The 20,603-nt window shown below is 26.0% G+C and overlaps 1 protein-coding gene across 8 annotated transcripts in view; it reads left to right on the top strand.

Moving 5' to 3' along the window:
* The window catches only part of LOC111622875 (complexin-like), a 244,259-nt gene that overhangs the window by 174,825 nt on the left and 48,831 nt on the right, over nt 1–20,603 (top strand). For all 8 annotated transcript variants that reach the window (XM_023365322.1, XM_023365316.1, XM_023365317.1 and 5 more), the window contains one exon: nt 15,997–16,133. Coding sequence is in view for 7 of the 8 variants with exons in the window: in XM_023365316.1 (XP_023221084.1) it covers nt 16,079–16,133 (55 nt within the window). In the remaining variant the exon portion in view is untranslated. The remainder of the gene's footprint in view (nt 1–15,996; nt 16,134–20,603) is intronic.

The following is a 20,603-nucleotide window of genomic DNA, read 5'->3' on the forward strand; positions in this document are numbered from 1 at the left end:
TTTAATATTTAAAAAGAAAAGGAGTTAAACGTCTACCTTCTCATACGAATATAACAACATATAACTCACCATTTTATAGACAAAAAATATGACTTACTCTTCACTCTATAATATAAAATTTAAGCATATAGAGAAACTTCTTGATGTATCAAACACAATTTAAGATCCCCAAGGATGAAGACGTAGCCTATATATATTAATGGAAGAAGGAGGAAAAGAGGAAGTGAAGATGAGGAGGATAGATTAAGGGAGATGCATGAATGAGGGAAAGATGTTTAGTAAATTGATATTATGTTTATAATACGTGATACGATTCTAAATCAAGCATCTTAACTTGCTGTACAACTACTGATGGGATTACTTTTGCTTTACTTTTATCTTATTGTATCGTTAATATAAATGAATTCTATTATATAGGAAGGAGATTACTCTACTTTGAATTATAAACAATGCTTACTGGCATCTATCTATCAGTAGAACTTAATTATCCCGCAATTGTTGGTAATTTTAATCATTTCCTCTTTCGATAATGCATCTGAAATTCTTGTACTTTGCCATTATAATAGCTCCGGATTTTAGTATTTACTTCCCTTATATTAAATAAAGTTTTATAAGTTAGATCAAGTAGGATTATCGAGAATATTGTTAAGTTTGATTAGACAATAAGACCTTTAGTTTCTAATGCCCCTGCCAATGCTTAGTAACTAGTTTCGGGATTCGAGATTTAAGTCAATTGAAATGAATTCTCGTAACTGAATTCCAAATTGAATAAATAATATAAATGTATGCAGGTATATCGAGTTTAATTATTGCATCGAAACTTATTTAAACTTGTCAAACTCCAGGTGATGCCAGGCGCAAAACTTCGAGAAATTTTCTTATAAGATTGTATGATTATTTAAAGTAATTGTTTTTTGTTAATTTGCTGTAATTATATTCTTTACTGTCTAATTTTTTTACCGATGTTATGGCGTTTCTAGGGAAAAAAATCTGTAAAATCTCAATACGTCATTGCGTGTTTTAAAGGAAAAACCCTACAAAATTTAATTCACTTCATTGCGTGTTTTGGGAAAAACCGGTACAAAGTGGTCACGTAATTGCGTATTTTACGGAAAATCCCTAAAAATTTTCATCTATGTCATTTGCATGTTTTCAGGGAAAAATCCTACAAAATTTTTATTCATTTCATTGGGTGTTTAGGGAAAAATCCCTACAAAATTTTCATTGCATATTTTAGAGGAAAATCCCTACAAAAGTTTCATTTACCTAATTGCGTTAATAACGTAAATCGTTACAAAATTATGAAGGGAAAAATCATAAACTAAGAAAACTATTACAAAGATAAATATGAAATTTAATTTATTTAGAAATGAAATATAAAAGAAACGACAAAATTTCATGTTTGATCGTATCTTGGACTGACATTTTGAGTCATTGCTGGTTCAATCTTTCAAAATGTCCATCAAACTTCCAAGTAAAACAAACATTAAAAATGTTTTTTCTGTCATTTAAGTCACGAAAAAAAAAATTCTATTTTTGTAAAAATAAAGACAACTTTACTGACAAATTATATTTAAAAAATTATAATATAAAATTATTTATAGACGATTATAAATATCAACATTTATAAGGAATAATTTTATATCAATTTCCTAAATTCCCCTAAAAGGCAACGATGTAGATGAAAGGGATTTTCTAGGGATTTTTCCCCTAAAATTCAATTATGTGCGTAACTTTTTAGGGATTTTAACCTATAATATTCAACAATGTATGGAATGAAACTTGGGGATCAAATTAATAAGGCACGACAAAAATTATTTATAATTATTAATTATATATTTTTAAAGTGTAATTTATTACATTATTATTTAATTTAAAGTTTATCCTAAAGAATTTCACTTAGTTTTTTTTTTAAATTACTTTTATGAGCTTACGATTTTAATCTTGTTTAAATATTCCTCTTTAATTAATTATGATTGATTTTCCTTTACGAATTATGTAAGAAAATGAATTAATTCTGTTATCTGGAAATTTTTATTTTTAACTTTAGTTCAGGGATAAATCTTGGAATAAATCTTAAAGTTGCTTAAAGTCTTCCCTTCCCTTGAGAAAATCATTTTGTTTAGGATCGACACTGGTCCTCTGGGTATTACTACGGTGTTTTTCTTCTTTTCTTCTGATTTTTTATACGAAAAAAATTGATATTTTAATTTAAAAAATCGTAATTTTTAGCAATGAAAAGTCATTAAAATTAGATAAAACAATTGAATTATTTATTAAATATTTTTTTTTCATAAATTAAATTAAAATTGATCCTTAAAAATCATGCATTTTTCATTCCGTTTTTTGTTCTTTATAAGGAAAAAAATTGATTTTTTAAATAAAAAATCACAAATTTTAACTATTAAACCATTAAATATTGTATAAAACAATCGAAATTATTTAATTTAATATTTATTTCATATATTAATTTAATATCGTTCCTTAAAATCTTGGAAAAGGATGAATATTTTTGCATTTTTTTTAAAATTAAAAATCAAATAAATATTTGCATATTTTAAAATTCTTAAAAAAAATGTTTTTTTTTTTAATTTACAAATTAAATTTTACTTTCGAATTTTTTTATTTAATTAAAAAAAATAAATTATTGATCAGATTTTTTTTAATTATTTAAATTAAATAATTAGTAATTCGTGTTAGATTATTAGATTTTATTTGGTAAATTTATCATTTATTGTGAAATTTTTGCAACTATATTTTAATTTATAGTTAAATTTATCGAATATTTGAAATATTTTTAATTACTGTTAAAAGAATTTTGAGATTATAATCGAAAGAATGATTTTAATTAACAATATCGATTATGTCAGTTGATCACATAAATTTCATGGAAAATAATCAGATTTAAGTACAAATTTCAAATTATTTTTCATTCTTTATCATCACAACACATCTATTTGAGAATCTGTGCATTAATCTTTGTTAAAGTTTAATTAAAAGTGAATAATTAAATCGTTTAGAACAGATAAACATACAGAACTTTGTTCCGTTTTGGAATGATGCAGGGATGAAATTCATCTCTGCTTTATTTGCATCTTTTTTCAAAAATCTATCTGTTTCAATTGCATCTTTGTGAAATTTCTTTCATTATTTGCATCTTTGTGAAATTTCTCTCTGTTTCAGCTGAATCTTTGTGAAATTTCTCTCTGTTTCAGCTGAATCTTTGTGAAATTTCTCTCTTTTTCAGCTGAATGTGAAATTTCTCTCTGTTTCAGCTGAATGTGAAATTTCTCTCTTTTTCAGCTGAATCTTTGTGAAATTTCTCTCTAGTTAATTTGCATCTTAATGAAATTCATCTTTGCATTATCTGCACTTTCATGAAATTCTGAAAAGCATAACTTTATAAGATCAGAATCGATACCATCGATTACGAGATGTTCAAATGTCCAAGATAATGCTTAAAATGACTTGAATGTAATGTGAATAATCACAATTCCAAAGTTACTACTAACTCCACTTAATTAGCATCATTATTCTTCATCATTTTGCATCCTTTCTAAACTTTACCATAATTTAAATATAATAAAATTCATTTTATTTACAATAATATATATATATATATGGCTGAAATTATCAAATTGCACTCCTGTAGATTCCCGATGTCGTCCGTCTGTCCGTCCGTCCTTAATTTAGAGAACTGAGTTAGGTAGATGACCGGCATCTTTTGTTATCAGGGAAAGTGTGATGTACAGGAGCAAGACAATACTAAAATCGAGAGCATATTTTGAATTAAACCAATTGAAAATATGATTAAAAATTGTAGCTCGGCGGCATTGTGACGTGATTTCACGAAGTAATTTCGATTTTTTTTTAAATAATTAAATTCCTTCATTTTCTTCAACTTTAGTTGGAAAAATCTTAACGTAATCATCACAAAAAATTTCCCGTAATTAAGTTATATTTATAAACAATAATTTAACAATATTTTACAACGTTGTAGGTATTTAAAAATGCGTTAAAAGCTCATTAAATTCTTTTAAAAATGTTTCTTTGAGCGAAATTTCCCTTTTTCTCCCCTTAAAGTTAATAATACTTATCCATTAGTTTCCTATGTTTTGCATTAAAATTTTACAAAGCGAGTTCACACTGAACGAGTTAATGACGTGTCTGCATTCTAACACTAGTTGCATTGCTCTCTCCATATTAGATTATCGACTCTTGCTTAGAAAATTCGCTTTCTTCTCCTGTTTACTTCTTATATCTTCTATACAAATGTATATTTATCAACTACACACTTTGACATTTCTACATATTTATCCTCTTTGATATTTAAATTAATGTTCCACATAATATACGTCATATAAATGCAGGTATTATTATTATTCGTTAATATAAGGGGGATTTTTTATTTGTTCTATTATCATGTTAATTACTTATGTATACATTTATTTAAACTGTTTAATAACTTTTGAAAATTTTCGTATTCATATGTAAATTTTTAGTGGAATTTTTGCATATTTTAGTGTAAATATTTACAATTTTTAATTATATATGTATTAATATTTAGTTTTTATATAACATTTTTAAAAAACACTTATATTAAACGTATTTTTAACGCAAGAAAACAAGAGGATGTGGTAAAATGTACATAAATTAAACCCTTTCTCTTCTGATTTTCTTTTGATATTCCTTCTTATGGCTATTCATATGCAAATATCTATCCGAATTTAATATATATTATTGAAAATATTTACGATTTTAGGAAATTTATACCTGTGTATGCCTATATTCAATGTAAATCTCATAACAATTGAATTATATTCATTGAGAAAAAAGTTATGCACCCAGGTATCTATGTGCAAATCATGCAGAATGACATATGGAGCTTGTATGCCTCCATGCTCGATTGTATCGTCTCCTATATTCATGCAAGAGAGATAATAAGAGCCTTGTAGCCTTTTTGGATATTCTTTAGAAGAGCAAGAACTCAACTGACTAAACCCTATCTCTATCTAATCTTCCTTTATAATTATTGATGGAACTTTAATTTAACAGCAATTAATGAGAATTTACATTGTTTATTTAGAAAATGTACACAATTTATACATATTTTAGTGTTTTTTAAATGATATAAAACTATGCAATAGATCCGAAACACACTAAAAAAATTCACCTACGAGTTGCTTTACTTTCTCTCAAAAGAATTTGAATTGTGTAGCGCTTTCTGTTACAATATTTTTATTAAAAACCCTTTTATATTATAAATTATTATAATATAGCAAAAAAACTTAATTTAGAAGGTAGAGATGAGTTTTATTTTTAAAAAAATGTAATGAGTAAAATCTTTATTAAGTCCGATCCCACTCGAGATGTGACATATGACACCCCTCTATCTCCTTATCCCTTCGACTTATAACCACCAAAATTTAACAGAATAAATCATCCTAACACATAAACCTCCTTGCAAAATTTCAGAAATTTTGGGCAAAGGGCACGCGAGTTATTAAACTTTAAAGTGAGTGAACATTTTCGTTTCCCCCATACACACACATTGACACATACAGAAAAAAAAACAACCCAATCTTTTTGCATTTCTCGACATTTCTCGACATTTCTCCGAGTACAAAAAATGTAAAAATTTTTGGTGTGATTTTTTTGACCGATGGTCATACTTTCCCTGTGTTACTTATAACAACCAAGAAAGTGAAAGGCTTTTAAGTGAATAAAAACCTAACTTTCTTTAGTTTCAATCTGAATATTTATTTATTCTTTTGTCCTCTTCTGAAAGTGAATATATTTCTATATAAAAGCCATCCATTCCATCTCATAAATCACGGATAAAGAATGTTTAGTCATTTCCAAGCACTTGGCATTTATCAAGGTGATTGATACACTTCTTAAATGTAGTGAGCAAGTAAAATTCAAATGGAGACAAATCTGAACGAGTGTAGACAATGATAGTTTCTGGGGTTATTTCCTCAGGAGAGTAATGAAAATTCATACAGAAAAAGATGAAAAAGTGAAACAATATCGTCCATTCCGTATTGTTTCTAAGAATTTTCTATTGAATTCGCTTCACTGGAATCTTTGAGAGGGAATTTTCTTTTCTTTCTATAAGCGTAATATATGACTTGAATATTGTATAAACTGAGTAGTTTTTAATTCAAGTATTGATTATCTACGAATGTTAATTGAGAAAGATTACATATTGATGTGTAATTTTGTGTGAATGTAAAGTTTTATATAGAGTGAATTTACTGCAATCATATGTTAATTAAACACTACTAAAAGTTAATTTTGAATGCGTATAATTTAAATTCTTTTGTTACTGTCTTTACAGATATGAAGAAAACAGGCTTATTTATTTATATTGATTCAGTCTATATACTGGGATCTTTCTCCTCCTCCTCCTTTCTTCATCCCATGCTCTACTTCCTAATATTAATACAGTAGACCCTCGTTATATCCAGGATTCGGATATATCGCGCTTTTTATTTGTCTCTCGACAAGCGCAATATAACGAGGGGCTACTGTAATATGAAGGATATATACAAGTCGACCCCCCTATAACACTGCTGATTATTCCGTTTTATATGAATTCCATGTTGTACGAGTCACTTAGATTTTACAAATACGTGTGCCGGGCTGTGAACGGCTCACGTACTTGTAAAATCTAATTGACTCGTACAACATGGAATTCATATAAAACGGAATAATCAACAGTGTTATAGGGGGGTCGACTGGTACATATAATACATGAAACTATAAAGGAAGGGATATAATAGTTGATTTTATATGATACTCCTTAATATATTTAATATATTATGTTAAAGAATTCCTAATAAAGTTCTAAATTTTCAGAGGATTTTAAGAAAAAAAACCTCCAATTTCATATGGAAGGTTCGCCTTTCATCTAAAACATAACGGGTAAAACGGCGTATAAAATTTAAAAATATATTAAAATAAAATTAAAGAAACGAAGGAAAAATAATTTCTGAATATAGTTTTAAAGTTTTGTTTATGAATTATTTACATATTTGAAATAAATCTTTAAATATTCTAAATAAATTAAAAGTGACTTAGTATAAACCGCATCGCTCTTTGTTAAGATTTAATGATAATTTATTAAAATAATCAATAATTTTAATGATTAATTTAAATATAATTTCGTTTAAAAAGTTTAATTTATGAGACTAAAAAACTTCTAATTAAAATTTTATAATAATAATCACTCATTTTATATACTTATGTGGCGTTTATAATTCAGTTCATCACAAGAGAAAACTTAAAGGTAAAAAAATAATAATAAAATAAAAATAAAAAGTAATAATAAAATGAATAATTTATCTAAATTTCCCACATGTTATTTTATCGAGAAGTATTTTTTTCTAACGAAAAAACAACTTTAATCCAACTTATTTTATTATCTTAATCCTTAATTTCCATATATCTACAAGGAAAGAGATAAATGAAATTTCAAATTTTATCCTTTACTGATTCTCTTCAGCGTGAAAAAATTCAAGAGAAATCTTTCTAGAAACCATTTTTATATATAAATTTAACATTTTATAAACTCTTTAACCCGAATTTTATATTCGAAAATATCGAAAATACATATCAAATTATCCTTTTCTTACCTTCTCCCTCCCTTACTCTTACACACTTAAGAGTAAAGTAACATCAGTTTATTACCTTATACTTTATGACGTAGAAGTTATGTATATATATATACAATTTATGCATTTTACCATTGAATTTATTCCCTTCTAAAACGGAAAAGAATACCAGATAAGGCTTTGCTTTCATAGATTTAAGATTTCTAAGAGAACAAAGCTTTCAGATAATGGAAAAAAAATATACAAGACTTAGGATTTATTATCAGAGAATATAAAGAAAATAGGGATATTTGTATATAGAAAATATTGTTCTTTTTTTTACTTTTTATTGAATGCAAAATATTAAATATTGATGCATATTTTTCTTTAGTGGCTTTCTAACAATAAAAATCACTGCGCATTATGTGGTCTAGCATGCATATCGATTTATGGGAGAGTGCTCTTGGCATGTATGATTTCAAGCAATAGGCACTTGATGCCTAAAGGCAATAAAAAAGGAAATATGTTTAGGAACATTATTGTCCCGCATATGGTATTCTAAAATTTCAAATATTTTAGGAATTTATTTATTTATTTTCTAAATGTTTTGCTAACGTTATGGGTTTTTTTCCTGCTGATATCAAAATATATTTCTGCTTTTTTTATATAAATATATAGTTTATTTTTATTCTTACTTTTTTATTATTTATTAATCTTTCAGTTAATTCAGTTAAAATTGATTTTCTTATTTATAATTTTACAGTAACATTGCTCCATTTTTCATTTGTGTGCTCTATAATATATTAAACAGTAGTAAGTCTAGATATTAAAGTTATATCCTTTATGTTTGACTATATATACACGTAAGTCCTTTATAATATAACTTCTACACGTATATGCTCTTGTACTGTACGTACTAAGATAGGTATAGTGCACTGTAACATGTATGTAAAAGTACAGTATAGTAACTTTGTTATAGCGTATATGCACATGTACAAACAACACTTATATATGTACATAGTAAAATGCATCCTTTATACTTTATTTTATACTTAGTCAATTGATATATATTAATTTTCTATATGTACAGTTTACGTATACGTATATATTAAAATGCATCATATACATTTTACTGTATACCTACACAAGTTCTGTACGTTATGATTTGTCCAAATGCATGTACAGTAGATCCCCCTATAACACTGTTGATAATTCCGTGTTATATGAATTTCATGTTGTACGAGTCACTTAGATTTTACAAATACATGAGCCGTTCACAGCCCGTCACACGTATTTGTAAAATCTAAGTGACTCGTACAACATGAAATTCATATAACACAGAATTATCAACAGTGTTATAGGGGGTTCTACAATATATATAATATAATATATTAGTATACACGATTGTATATCGTTAAATATACTGTATAGTATCATTAAACCTGTAAAATCGTAAATAAACTGCTGTACAGTTTTTTCGGTAAAATATTATTCAGATTCTATGAGAATTAATGTTATAATACACAACATTTTACATGTAAATTTACCTATGTGAGAAAATTACACATAAATAAGTTTACATTGATTAAAATTTTTATGTATTTTACGTATGTAAGCGTATAAGAAATTCATGTAGAGAAAATATTATACGTAGAAAGTAATGTCTTCATTTGAAAGTATATATTATAATATTTAATTTTTTTTTTTAAAAAAAGGGAATATTTCTGTTGGTAAAAATTTACATTTTAATATCTTGAACACGTTTGACATTAAAGACATTTTTCATTTTAATATATTTTCTACATAAACGAGTTTTTTTTTATAAAGTAAATATTTATACCGTGCAACCAAGCTACACATATTTATACAGTTTATATAATGTAAATAAACTATTTGATAATTTAATATTGTTAAAAAATGTTTTTTCGAATGTTTAAAAATATTTAAAAAACGTTAAAAAATGTTTTAGAAATGCGTAAAATTTCGTAAAACTGTAAGAGAACTTTGAAATTTTTCGTAAAATTGTAAGAGAACTTTGAAAAATTTCGTAAAAATTGTAAGAGAACTTTGAAAAATTTTACCTACTTTACATGTAAGTAGTTGTGACGAAATAGTTACGTGTTAGAAACTGTGACGAAATAGTTACGTGTTAGAAATTGTGACGAAATAGTTACGTGTTAGAAATTGTGACAAAATGTTTATGTGTAAGTAGAAACTGTGACGAAATATAAGTATGACATTAAGACAAAATTTTATAGAATTTTGTTATAGTTTAACAAGAATTTATCAATTTAAAATAATTAAATATTTTAATTTAATTTTCTTAAATTTAAAAATGATTATAAAGTAAACTAATCGAATTTAATTGGTTAAAATTTTACTTTAGACGTAATTTATTCTTTAATAAAATTTGATGAATGAATTAAAAATAAGTTTGGAAATTCTTTAAAAGTTGTCAAGGAAATTAGTTTGTTAATTCTATATAAAATATTACTTGTAAAAGTAAATTTCACCATGAATATTTTTCAACATTAGTCATTTTGTTTTGAATGCCTCACTAATTATTAGTCTTTACATAACGGTTCGTTTGGCATCTCCCATTTCGAGAGACAATTTTGAATATGATATTATTGGAATTAGTCAAATCCCTATTAAAGATTAGGTAATAAATCCTTAAAAATAATGAAAGTTAATATGCATTAATAATAATTTTCTTAGTTATTCACTACTTTAATTCTGTCTCTCTCTCTGTCTGCTTCTCTTTCGCTCTTTGACGTTGATTTGTGTAAAAAAAATATAATAAAAATATTATTTAAAGTTTTTGATTTGTATTAAGATTAATTCTGATTAAAATTTTAATAAATAAAATTTAAAATAATTGCTTTAATTTAAATGTTCTATGTTATTTTTTGTATATACTTATCTTGTTCTTGTGCTAGATTTATGTTGTAAAAACATTTATTTTGTGTGATAAAATACAAAAATTGATTAATATACTTAAATTACTGACGTATCTGGATCCTAAATCCTTAAGGAAGTCCTCAAAAATTCTTAAAAATTAACTCGAAACGACTTAATTTGTTGTTGGCACATGCAAAAAATACAGTATATGAGTTCTTATATGCTCATTTTTAAAGCCGTTTAATTTACAATTATTATGTAATTATCAATAATTTATTATATAAAATCTTTTAAAACTTTAAATTCTGCCTTAAAAATATATAAATAAGTGTTTAGAACGATTATATTTAAAAATTTCGTTAATTTCTTATAAGAAGTATCCACATCATCCCAATGAAAAAACCCAATTGTTATAACTTGTTACAAGCGATAAAAATTGAAATTTTAATGATTTTTTATTAAATTCTATAAATTATTAAACAGAATTAATCGAAATATGTAACAAATATATAAATATTAAAATTATATCAAATATCTTATTAAATAATTAGTTTAATTATAAGATATATGAATCAAAATTTGAATTGTTAATTCAACTTATCACGTTTAATAAAATCAATTAATAATTATTTAAATGTATTTAATATCTAACTAAACAGCTTACATAATTGAATAACATTAATTAATACATTTATTCTTAAGCAATTTATTTATTTTTTGGTTTTATTTTCGACATGACACTTTGCAGAAAAATAATTAACAGAAATGATTATGCTATTAAGTCGTCTCCTTAATTAAATTAACTTTATGATTCTTGGTAAATTTATTTAAGAATATTCTTTCGAATATTTCTCTTTCTCTTTCTCTTTGTTTGCCGGTAAAGTTAAGAAAAGTGTAGAGTTTTCACTTTTGAGAAATGAAATTTACTTGATGGATGCCAAATTATATTTGTAAACAGTTTTTTTCTCCTTTTTAAACATAGTTTTTTTTTTTATTATAAATAATCGAAATAAATTAAATTTTACAAAGATTTTTATTTTATTTTTATATAAAGTTTTAAGCTTTGCATCAAAGTTTTGTTGCAGTTTTAGTGCATGATGTTCGACCTTTACTGCAAAGCTTTAGTGCATGGTGATTGAGCTTTGATACAAAGCTTTAGTGCATAATGATTGAGCGTTGATACAAAGCTTTAGTGCATAATAATTGAGCGCTGATACAAAGCTTTAGTGCATAATGATTGAGCTTTGATACAAAGCTTTAGTATATGACGTTTCAGTCGATTTTACTATCCTTATTTTGTACTTTTTTATGTGATTCTGTTCAAAAATTATGTATTAGATTTCACTTAAATAAACTTTTTTCTATATTTTATAATTAAATTTTTTATTTAAACTTTTTAACTTAAAATTATGTAAAATTATAAGTTGGAAGGCATTTAATATTTAATAACAACGATCTATGTTCAAATATCAGCGCATAATTTCTGTTCAAAAATGAAAAAAAATGTGAAAAATTATGCAATAAATTGTTCCTTTCTCATTCAGAACAATGTCGAGATTTGTTTTGAATTGAATTTTATCGAAAAATGAAAAATACGTTCGAAAATTATGAACTAAAATGTTTTTTATTCGTTCAGAAGAATGTTCTGATTTATTTCCAACAAAATTCTGTTCGAAAAACTAAAAAATTTTATTTAAAAAAAATTAAAAGAGACATCGTTGATATTTCTTTCAACAATTTATAATTTTTTTTTCAATTAAAACATTTAAAAATTATTATATTTGTGTTTATTTTTATTTAAAAATTAATAAATGTAATAAAACAATTTGATTTTTACTTAATAGAATATAAAAAAAGAAAATTATATGTAATCTTGAAAATGTATTAAACTAAAATATTTACATTTAAAAGCTCTTAACAGACTCAGTTTAAAAAATTTATAAGTAAATTTCCAGTAAATTATATTATCTAGCACTTAAAATTTCTTTATTTTATTTTGAATTTTTAAACTTGAAAAATAATATAGTAAACAGAACATTTAAATGTAAAGATAAATAAATAAAGTAACGATATATTCTTTGTTTTCTCATATTATTTTAAAATTTATTAATATTTCGTTTTATTTTTCTCTGAAGAAATTGTTATATTTCCCTTTATTGAACTTGTTTATTACTTTTTTATTTTTAAGATATTTCCTAAAATTAGAGAAAATTCAGTAATAGCTATATTATTATTATTTTCTTTTATTAAGATTTGATATTTTAATAAAACATATTCTATTAAAAGAAAAAGCTTAGTATAAAATATTTATAACATTACAATTATAGGGTAAAACATATGAAAATTCCTGAAATTTGAGGTATTTTCCTGATTTTTAATTTCGGGGAAATTTCTCTGCTGGTTTCTTTAAAAATTTGTATTAGTGTAGATCTTCAAATATTTCTTAATTTCCTCAAAACACTTAATTACATTTATGTTTTCCTAAATTTCTTAATTTCCCTAAAAATATGCTAGGGAAATTTTCTGAAAAATCCATAACTTTTGAGGGATATTTCTTTTTTATTGCAGCAGATGATACCCATGAAGTTTTTATATTGTGATATGGTGTAAGAAAATATTCCCCAAATCTTCGACTTTTGAGGGATATTTCCCTAATTTCATAATGTAATTTTTTCACCGTTTCGTAGAAATTTCCCTATATCATATAGCATGTAATATTTAATTCTTAATTTTTCGTGTATTAGAGGTATTTATTTCTCAGTCCCATTGGAAAATTTCCCTGAATTTTTTCAGACAATTCGCTAAATGTTTGCCTCGAATGAAACATTATACTCGGAAACTATTAGTAATTGTCCCTTTTATCCAGTTTTATTCGTATCGATTACTCTACTCGGTTATAATTTAGGTGATCTCAGATTTATGCCACTGATCATGTTAAAGCTATCCAATTTTTATCCAATTATTGAGGTATTTATTGCAGGAAACATGCAATATTTCGAATTTCAGACAATTACAACAGGAGGAAGCTGAAACCATTTACAATTTATTATACGAGATGCTTAAACAAATTGTTATTAGTAAACATGACGTTGTATTCAGCACGTTTATCATTTATCTTACTAAAGCTATAAAATGGTTTTAATTACATAATTAATCGAATTTAGATCTTTCTTTCTCTCTTTCTTGCTCTGTAGCATCATTAATATGATATAGAACGTCATTAAATGGCTGAAAACTTGCTCTTCTGAATCTTTGACCTGTGATACTTTGGCTTCGATGCACTGGAAGGTCAACATAACTTTATAGGGCACCACGTTTAGAACTTAAAACTTCTGCATTTTCTCCGCGGTTTGCCATTAAAAATTTGCCCAAATTTCTCTCATTTAGAAAGAAATTTGCCTTTAATTTTCATTCTAATTATTCGCTTTTATCTTCTCTCTTAAACTTCTCTAAGAATTTGATTTAGCGAGAATCAATTATGTTTACTTAACTGGAAAATTGAGAAGGTACTCGCCACATTTTCTTTCCAGGGCATCTTTATTGGTAGTTTGGAAGAGAATTCTTAAGGTTGGTTCGAGAACAATGCGAAGTTTCCCTAAAATTAGGGATATCCCCTAACATTAAGTGTTAGGGGATATCCCTAACACTTAATGTTATCAATTTTCGTTATTCTTGTTAGGGAGAATTTCCATAAATTCTTTTCGTACGTGTAATTTAATAATAGCAAAGATAAATTTAGTAATAATTTTAAAAGGAAAATGTTGTAGGGTAAAATCTCTAAATAATTCAAATTATTTAGAGATTTTATAGGAAATATATAAGAAGATATTTTACAGATATTAAAGGATTTATATAAGAGTTTTTTTTTAATCGTTGAAATGGGTGGATAGCAAATAATCTATACTAGATAGAATTTTATAAGATTTTTCCCTATTTATAGCAGCATAAATATAAAATTTCCCTCCGTTAGTGTATAGGGGGAAAAATCCTATGCAATGTAAGTTTTATACAGGAATTTTTAGATGTAGGAAATTTGTTCCTTACATCTAAAAATACTAATTCCTGTGAAGTAAATGAATATCTATAGGGAAATTTAAAATTTCTGTTATAAGGAAATCCCTGCAAATAATTTCAATCAAAATTAAACCATTCGAAATTGTTTCTTGTATTAACTTTTAATCATCTTATAAGGGAAGAATTTAAATTGATAATTAAAAAATTGTTTATATTTTTTAGGAAATATGAAATTTTAATTAAAATTCGATTCAGTTAATTCTCAGATATGTTAATTTTTCTTTAGCACTCTTCAAATTTATTTTTTTTCTGTATAAATTTCTTCTACCTCCACTTTAATAAGTTTGTAGGGATTTTTCTCTTTCGCTGATAGGGATTTCTTCTTATAAAATGTATTTGGAAGGGGGAAAACACCTATGTAAGGGACACATATTATAAAATAATACATTATTTTAACTACTATTATGTTTTTTATTGTTTAAGGACTTTTCTAAAGGTTATTAGAGAATTCATTCTCCCTATCTCTGTAATTTATATCATTTTTATGTATAGGGATTGTGCACAGAATGATAGACATTATTATTGAAATATTCCTATACAACACTCATTGAACGATTGTTGGGATACTGAAACACTAAGTATTGTAAACTAAATTTATTAAAGGGTTATGTAGATTTTAATATAAAGTAATTTTTATATATAAAGAATTTCACTGTACAAATTCCTATACATTCCTTACAATCTTTTATAGTAATACCTGTATACAGTTGTTTAATAAGGATTGTATTATATTTTAACAATCTTACCTTATACAGTATATTATCTATATATATAAAAAATATTGTACAGAGTGATAATAGAACGTCATTAAATGGCTGAAAACTTGCTTTTCTGAATCTTTGACCTTTGTAGGGATTTTTCTCTTTCGCTGATAGGGATTTCTCCTTATAAAATGTATTTGGAAGGGGGAAAACACCTATGTAAGGGACACATATTATAAAATAATACATTATTTTAACTACTATTATGTTTTTTATTGTTATTTTAAGGTAAGATTAGTGAAATATCCCTACATTATCCCTATATCGTGAAATATCCCCACATTATCCCGTTATAGTGAAATATCCCTACATTATCCCGACATAGTAAAATATCCCTACATTACCCCGACATAGTGAAATATCCCTACATTATCCCGATATAGTGAAATATCCCTACATTATCTCTAATAGTAAAATACCCCTACATTACCCCAATAGTGAAATATCCCTACATTATCCCTAATCGTAAAAAATCCCTACATTATTTCTAAATAGAGAAATATTTCAACATAAAACATTGTTGTATAAACATAATGATTTTAAAGTACATAGGGGATGGATAAAAACATTTCTTTGATACAGAGAGAATTTTTTCTCAGTAATTTAAATTAAAAAAAGGTAATTTTTATGATTCTTTTGTAATTAGAATTTTTTTTCCGTTACAGAATTAAACTTACGGATTTGACTTTGAATATCCCTGCTCGCTGCTCATTTGTTTAGAATTATTGAAGAGGTGCAACTAACAACATGGCAGCTTTCGTGGCCAAGCAGATGATGGGAAGCAAATTAAATGCAGTTAAAGGTAAGAATAATTAAATTGCATTGAATTAAATTACAAATTTTATATATAAATTTTTCATATAAATTGATTTTGATCTACTCATAATGTGGAAAAATCCTTCTTGTGGTGATTAATTAGTCTTTGGAGGTAAGGTTGGGGAAAAAATGAGGAATGATAAATTTACATTGTCTGAAGATCCATTAAAACTTGTTTCAGAATTCATAACTCTAATAGATTTATTAATTCGAGTAAAACGTTGATAAACACGGCTAATATGTAAATATGTTATTAAAGTAAACAAGTTTAAATGTTTATTAAATGTAATGGAATAATTTGATAGACCCGGTGACGTAATTACTGAAAATATTCTTATAATCGATAGATAGATCTGTACACACTTCTACACATCCCCATTATTGTACAGTACATCAAAACATGGATGTATGTCGAGAGGATTGAGAAGGGGCTATTCATAAAGTCACTACACATTTCCAAAAAGAAAAAAAACTAAATTTTGAAGATACTCTCTGTACTGATACAACACCAAATAGCTCTGTTTGTTCCTGGGCATGCATGATATCAAGTGAGGAATGTCCAAACTAACACACGTCGATATACAATTACGCCTAATGGTATGAACTACATTCCAAAGAAGGGACAAATGTCACTGGTTCGGATCCTGTCACAAGCCAAAAAAACCTTGATCGGATCTGAACCTGTAACAAATTTGTTAAAATAGTGCAATTTAATTAAAATTAGAATGTTGTTAGAGCAAAATTGTGAACTCCAACAGGTAGAATGGTGGTTAGACTTTCAATATAACAGATTGGAATAAATATTTATCCTCTTAGTTTAACTGTTAGAATGAGGACCGATGTGGTTTCGGACCCTGTAAATGTTTAGGGAGGTTCAGATCTTACTTTTAGTGAATGTGGACCACAAATTTGTATGTAAATACTCGAAATTCTATACAAATTTGTGGTCGAATAAGAAAGAAAAACAGAGAGAGGTTATGTTTTACTGTTAATTACTGTATTTATAAAGTAATAATCTAGTAAAATCAGTAATTTGGGCAAGTATTAACGTATATATATATAAGTTATAATGCTTTTATTTGATCTAATAAAAATTAATGGAGATATTTCAGATCCATATCGAAATCACTGTTATCTTTTAGCAGGACATACATTACTACAAGTCAATACATTCCTCGTGGGACACACTCATTTTACCTATCCTCGTCACTGTCCATTGTTCACACCTATCTTTCTACGTAATTTCCCATTATTTATATAGAGATGTAGATAATAAATTACAAATCTAAGATTAACTATTAAAATTATCATCAAGAATCACTGTAAATTACAACTTAAAATTCACTTTAAGTTCAAAAACAATATTATTTTATTATTTATAAGACTTTTAGCGCGACTTAAAGACGTATTCGCTTTATTACGAATGAAAACAATTTTTTAAAAAATCCATCAACGAGTTTGCTTAACTTTCTCGACAAAAAAAAAAAAAGTTAAAATTGTTTGTGGCTCCATCTGTTAGGAAATTTTATTTAAAATTTTTTGATATTAGTAATTATTATAAAACGGCAAAAAGTTAAATTTTGAGGGTAGAGATGAGTTTTATAAACAACTGTAAGTGCTAATATAACGAGTAAAATCTTTATTACGTCCGACCCCACTCGAGATACGACACGTAACCCGTTCTATCTCCTCACCCTTTTGACTTTTAACCACCAAAATTTAATCGCATTAATGTCCCTAATATAGAAATCTTCCTGCAAAATTTCAGAAATTTTCGACAAAAGGCACAGAAGTTTATTAAGTTTCAAAGTTGGTGAACGAATTCCTATCTTCCACATACACACAGAAAAATCCCCCCAAATTATTCTTCATTTCAGGACGTTTGAAGTTCCCCGAGTTCATTATTTATATTATTTATATAAAAATTTAAAAATTTTTATATATAAAATTATATCAAAACTTTTCTCTGGCATATAAAACAAGAGAAGTAATTTACTTTCCTTAAAAGTTTCCTCTTAAGTCACTTCCTTCCAACTTAGTTTTTCTGTTCAATAAACTGTAGAATTTTTATTTTTTTAGCATTTTTACTTAACAACCTTCCTGAAAAAGTTTAATCTAAGTAAAATATTACACAACTGCACACAAAAACAAGTAAAAAATCAAGACCTTTTTTTTCTTTGGTCTGATTCACTACTGAAGGGGGTGGAAAATCGATTTGTAAGCATCCGGCATCATCTCTTCCGCTGTTCTATGCAGAGAATGTGTTAAAGAAGAATATATAAAGGGTGAAGATACAGTTTTCTATGGAGAGGATGTCTTCAATTTTCGGAAATTGAACCTGTCTGAAAGATATCAAAGCATTTTTACTTCATTGATTTCATTTGATCTGCTGCTTACTTTGCAGCTTCTTCTTCTCCCTCTTCATTTCTTTTTCTTTTTATTTATTTAATTTTTTTTTAAAGAAATTCGTTTCCTATCTGCACTTTATTTTACTTTATATATATATATATAAGTTACTTTTTTCTGATGCGATAAATAAATAATCGTTGAGTCTGTACAAACGTTCAATTTTTAACGAAAACTTGTAGAAGAAATTCTTCTCTAAGTGTTGTGAGGGTCTCTGACGAAAAAAAAAAATATTTTTTATTGCTACTTTTAATGGTTCCTGACCATCTGCCCAATGTTTACTACCCTGACAAAGTTGAAAATCTTAGTAAATATTGATAATTTTAGAGGGAAAAGAATTTAATTTCGGTGTTTTGATATCTGATTTCTGAAGTTAAAAATCGAAAATTTTTTATTATTTTATTTTATTTTTAATTTGATTGATTTCTTTTAAAGATTTTCGACCGTTTCTACAAGTTTTAGAGTAGGTTTATATTGAAATAAATTCGTGTTTAAGCATTATTTTCTTTTCTTTGTAACTTTTTATATATATTTAATTTAAAGGATTATTACAACTATTAATAACCTTCCTAAAAAGGACAATTCTAAACGGCGGCCATTTTGGAGGTTATATTTGTACGAATTTCAGCATAAATGCATACAAAATAACCCCAAACAACGGCAATTTTTTTTGTGTTCTCGTCAGTGGCCGTCGTTCAGAGGTTTGGTTATTCTATGTTGATTTGAATTTAAACCGCATTTCAACTTTTAAAACGGGATTATCTGGGGTTAAATCTAGTTTAATATACGCTATTAATGTTTTTACTCATAAATAAAGTCTTTAAAGTAAATTATAATTAACGTTAAACATAAAATAAACTGGAAACATTAGACTTACGTACAGACTTACGAGTGATGACAAAGAATGCTTCGAATTTGAGGCGCATTTTCAGGTATTTTTAAAGAAAAATTGATGGTTTATTAATTGTAAATCTAATTAAAACGACTTCGTTAAGGTGCAGAAACGTTACTGATGTATTTAAAATAAATTATAACCAAGAGAAAATGTAAAATAAACCGGGAAATATTATAAAAATTTACATGCAGATTATTGAAAAACGACAAAGAATTTAAGGAGTATTTCGAATTTAGGACTAATCCCAATTTTAAATTCGGGATCATGTGAAAATAGACGAAGTAGCATGGCATTAAACAGCATTAAAACTTTATAAATACACCATAAAAATAGCTTATGTAATTATGGACTCTACAATAAACTCTTATAGAAGCTGTGCTATAAATATTACTTTAAATCCCTGAAAATTTATAAATATTCCTGTTAAATTTGCTAAGTATTTTTATAAAAATTCTCATAAATTTGTGCATTTTTATCTTACTTTAAAATATTTCATATAAGTTTAAAGGTCCTTTCATAGATCATATATATATCTGTTTACATCTTTTTTCCCTCATATTTTTATAAGTAAGCTTTTACGAGGCATTTATCCATTTGTCCATTATATTTGATAAAAGATTCATAAATTATTTGTATAAAATCCATCCAAATTTACATAAATATTGCGAAATTTTTCAACCTTTTTTTAAATACGCCCGCGATCGACAGATTGCTTAATCGTCTCTAAAATCAAACGTATTTATTCGAAGACTAGTAACCGTAAGTAAATATTTATACAAATTTCCATACAATTAACTTCTTCTTTATATTAAAATGTCAGAAATGTTAAGAGTTATTGCGTATTCTAGACAGAAATGGCATTTACTATATGTCATATATTATCAACCTTCTTTAAGAAGGTTTAAACGATTTTAATTTATATATAATTGTAGATTCATAAAATTTCGTATGATTAAGTAATAAACAAAGATTTAGTTGATGTATTCTATTGGAAAAAAAAGAAATCTAAGAGGTATATTTGTCAACAGAAACAATTGAGCATACGAATTTCAACGTACGAATGTATCCGCGAACTACAGGTTGAGAAACGTTTCTATTACAATTTTTCGTAAATTATCCGTTTTTATTCAAGGTTAAATCGATTAAGTTGTACAT

This window comes from Centruroides sculpturatus, unplaced genomic scaffold, assembly GCF_000671375.1.
Source record: "Centruroides sculpturatus isolate CEXI.00-Female unplaced genomic scaffold, Cexi_2.0 scaffold290, whole genome shotgun sequence".
Lineage (NCBI taxonomy): Eukaryota > Metazoa > Arthropoda > Arachnida > Scorpiones > Buthidae > Centruroides > Centruroides sculpturatus.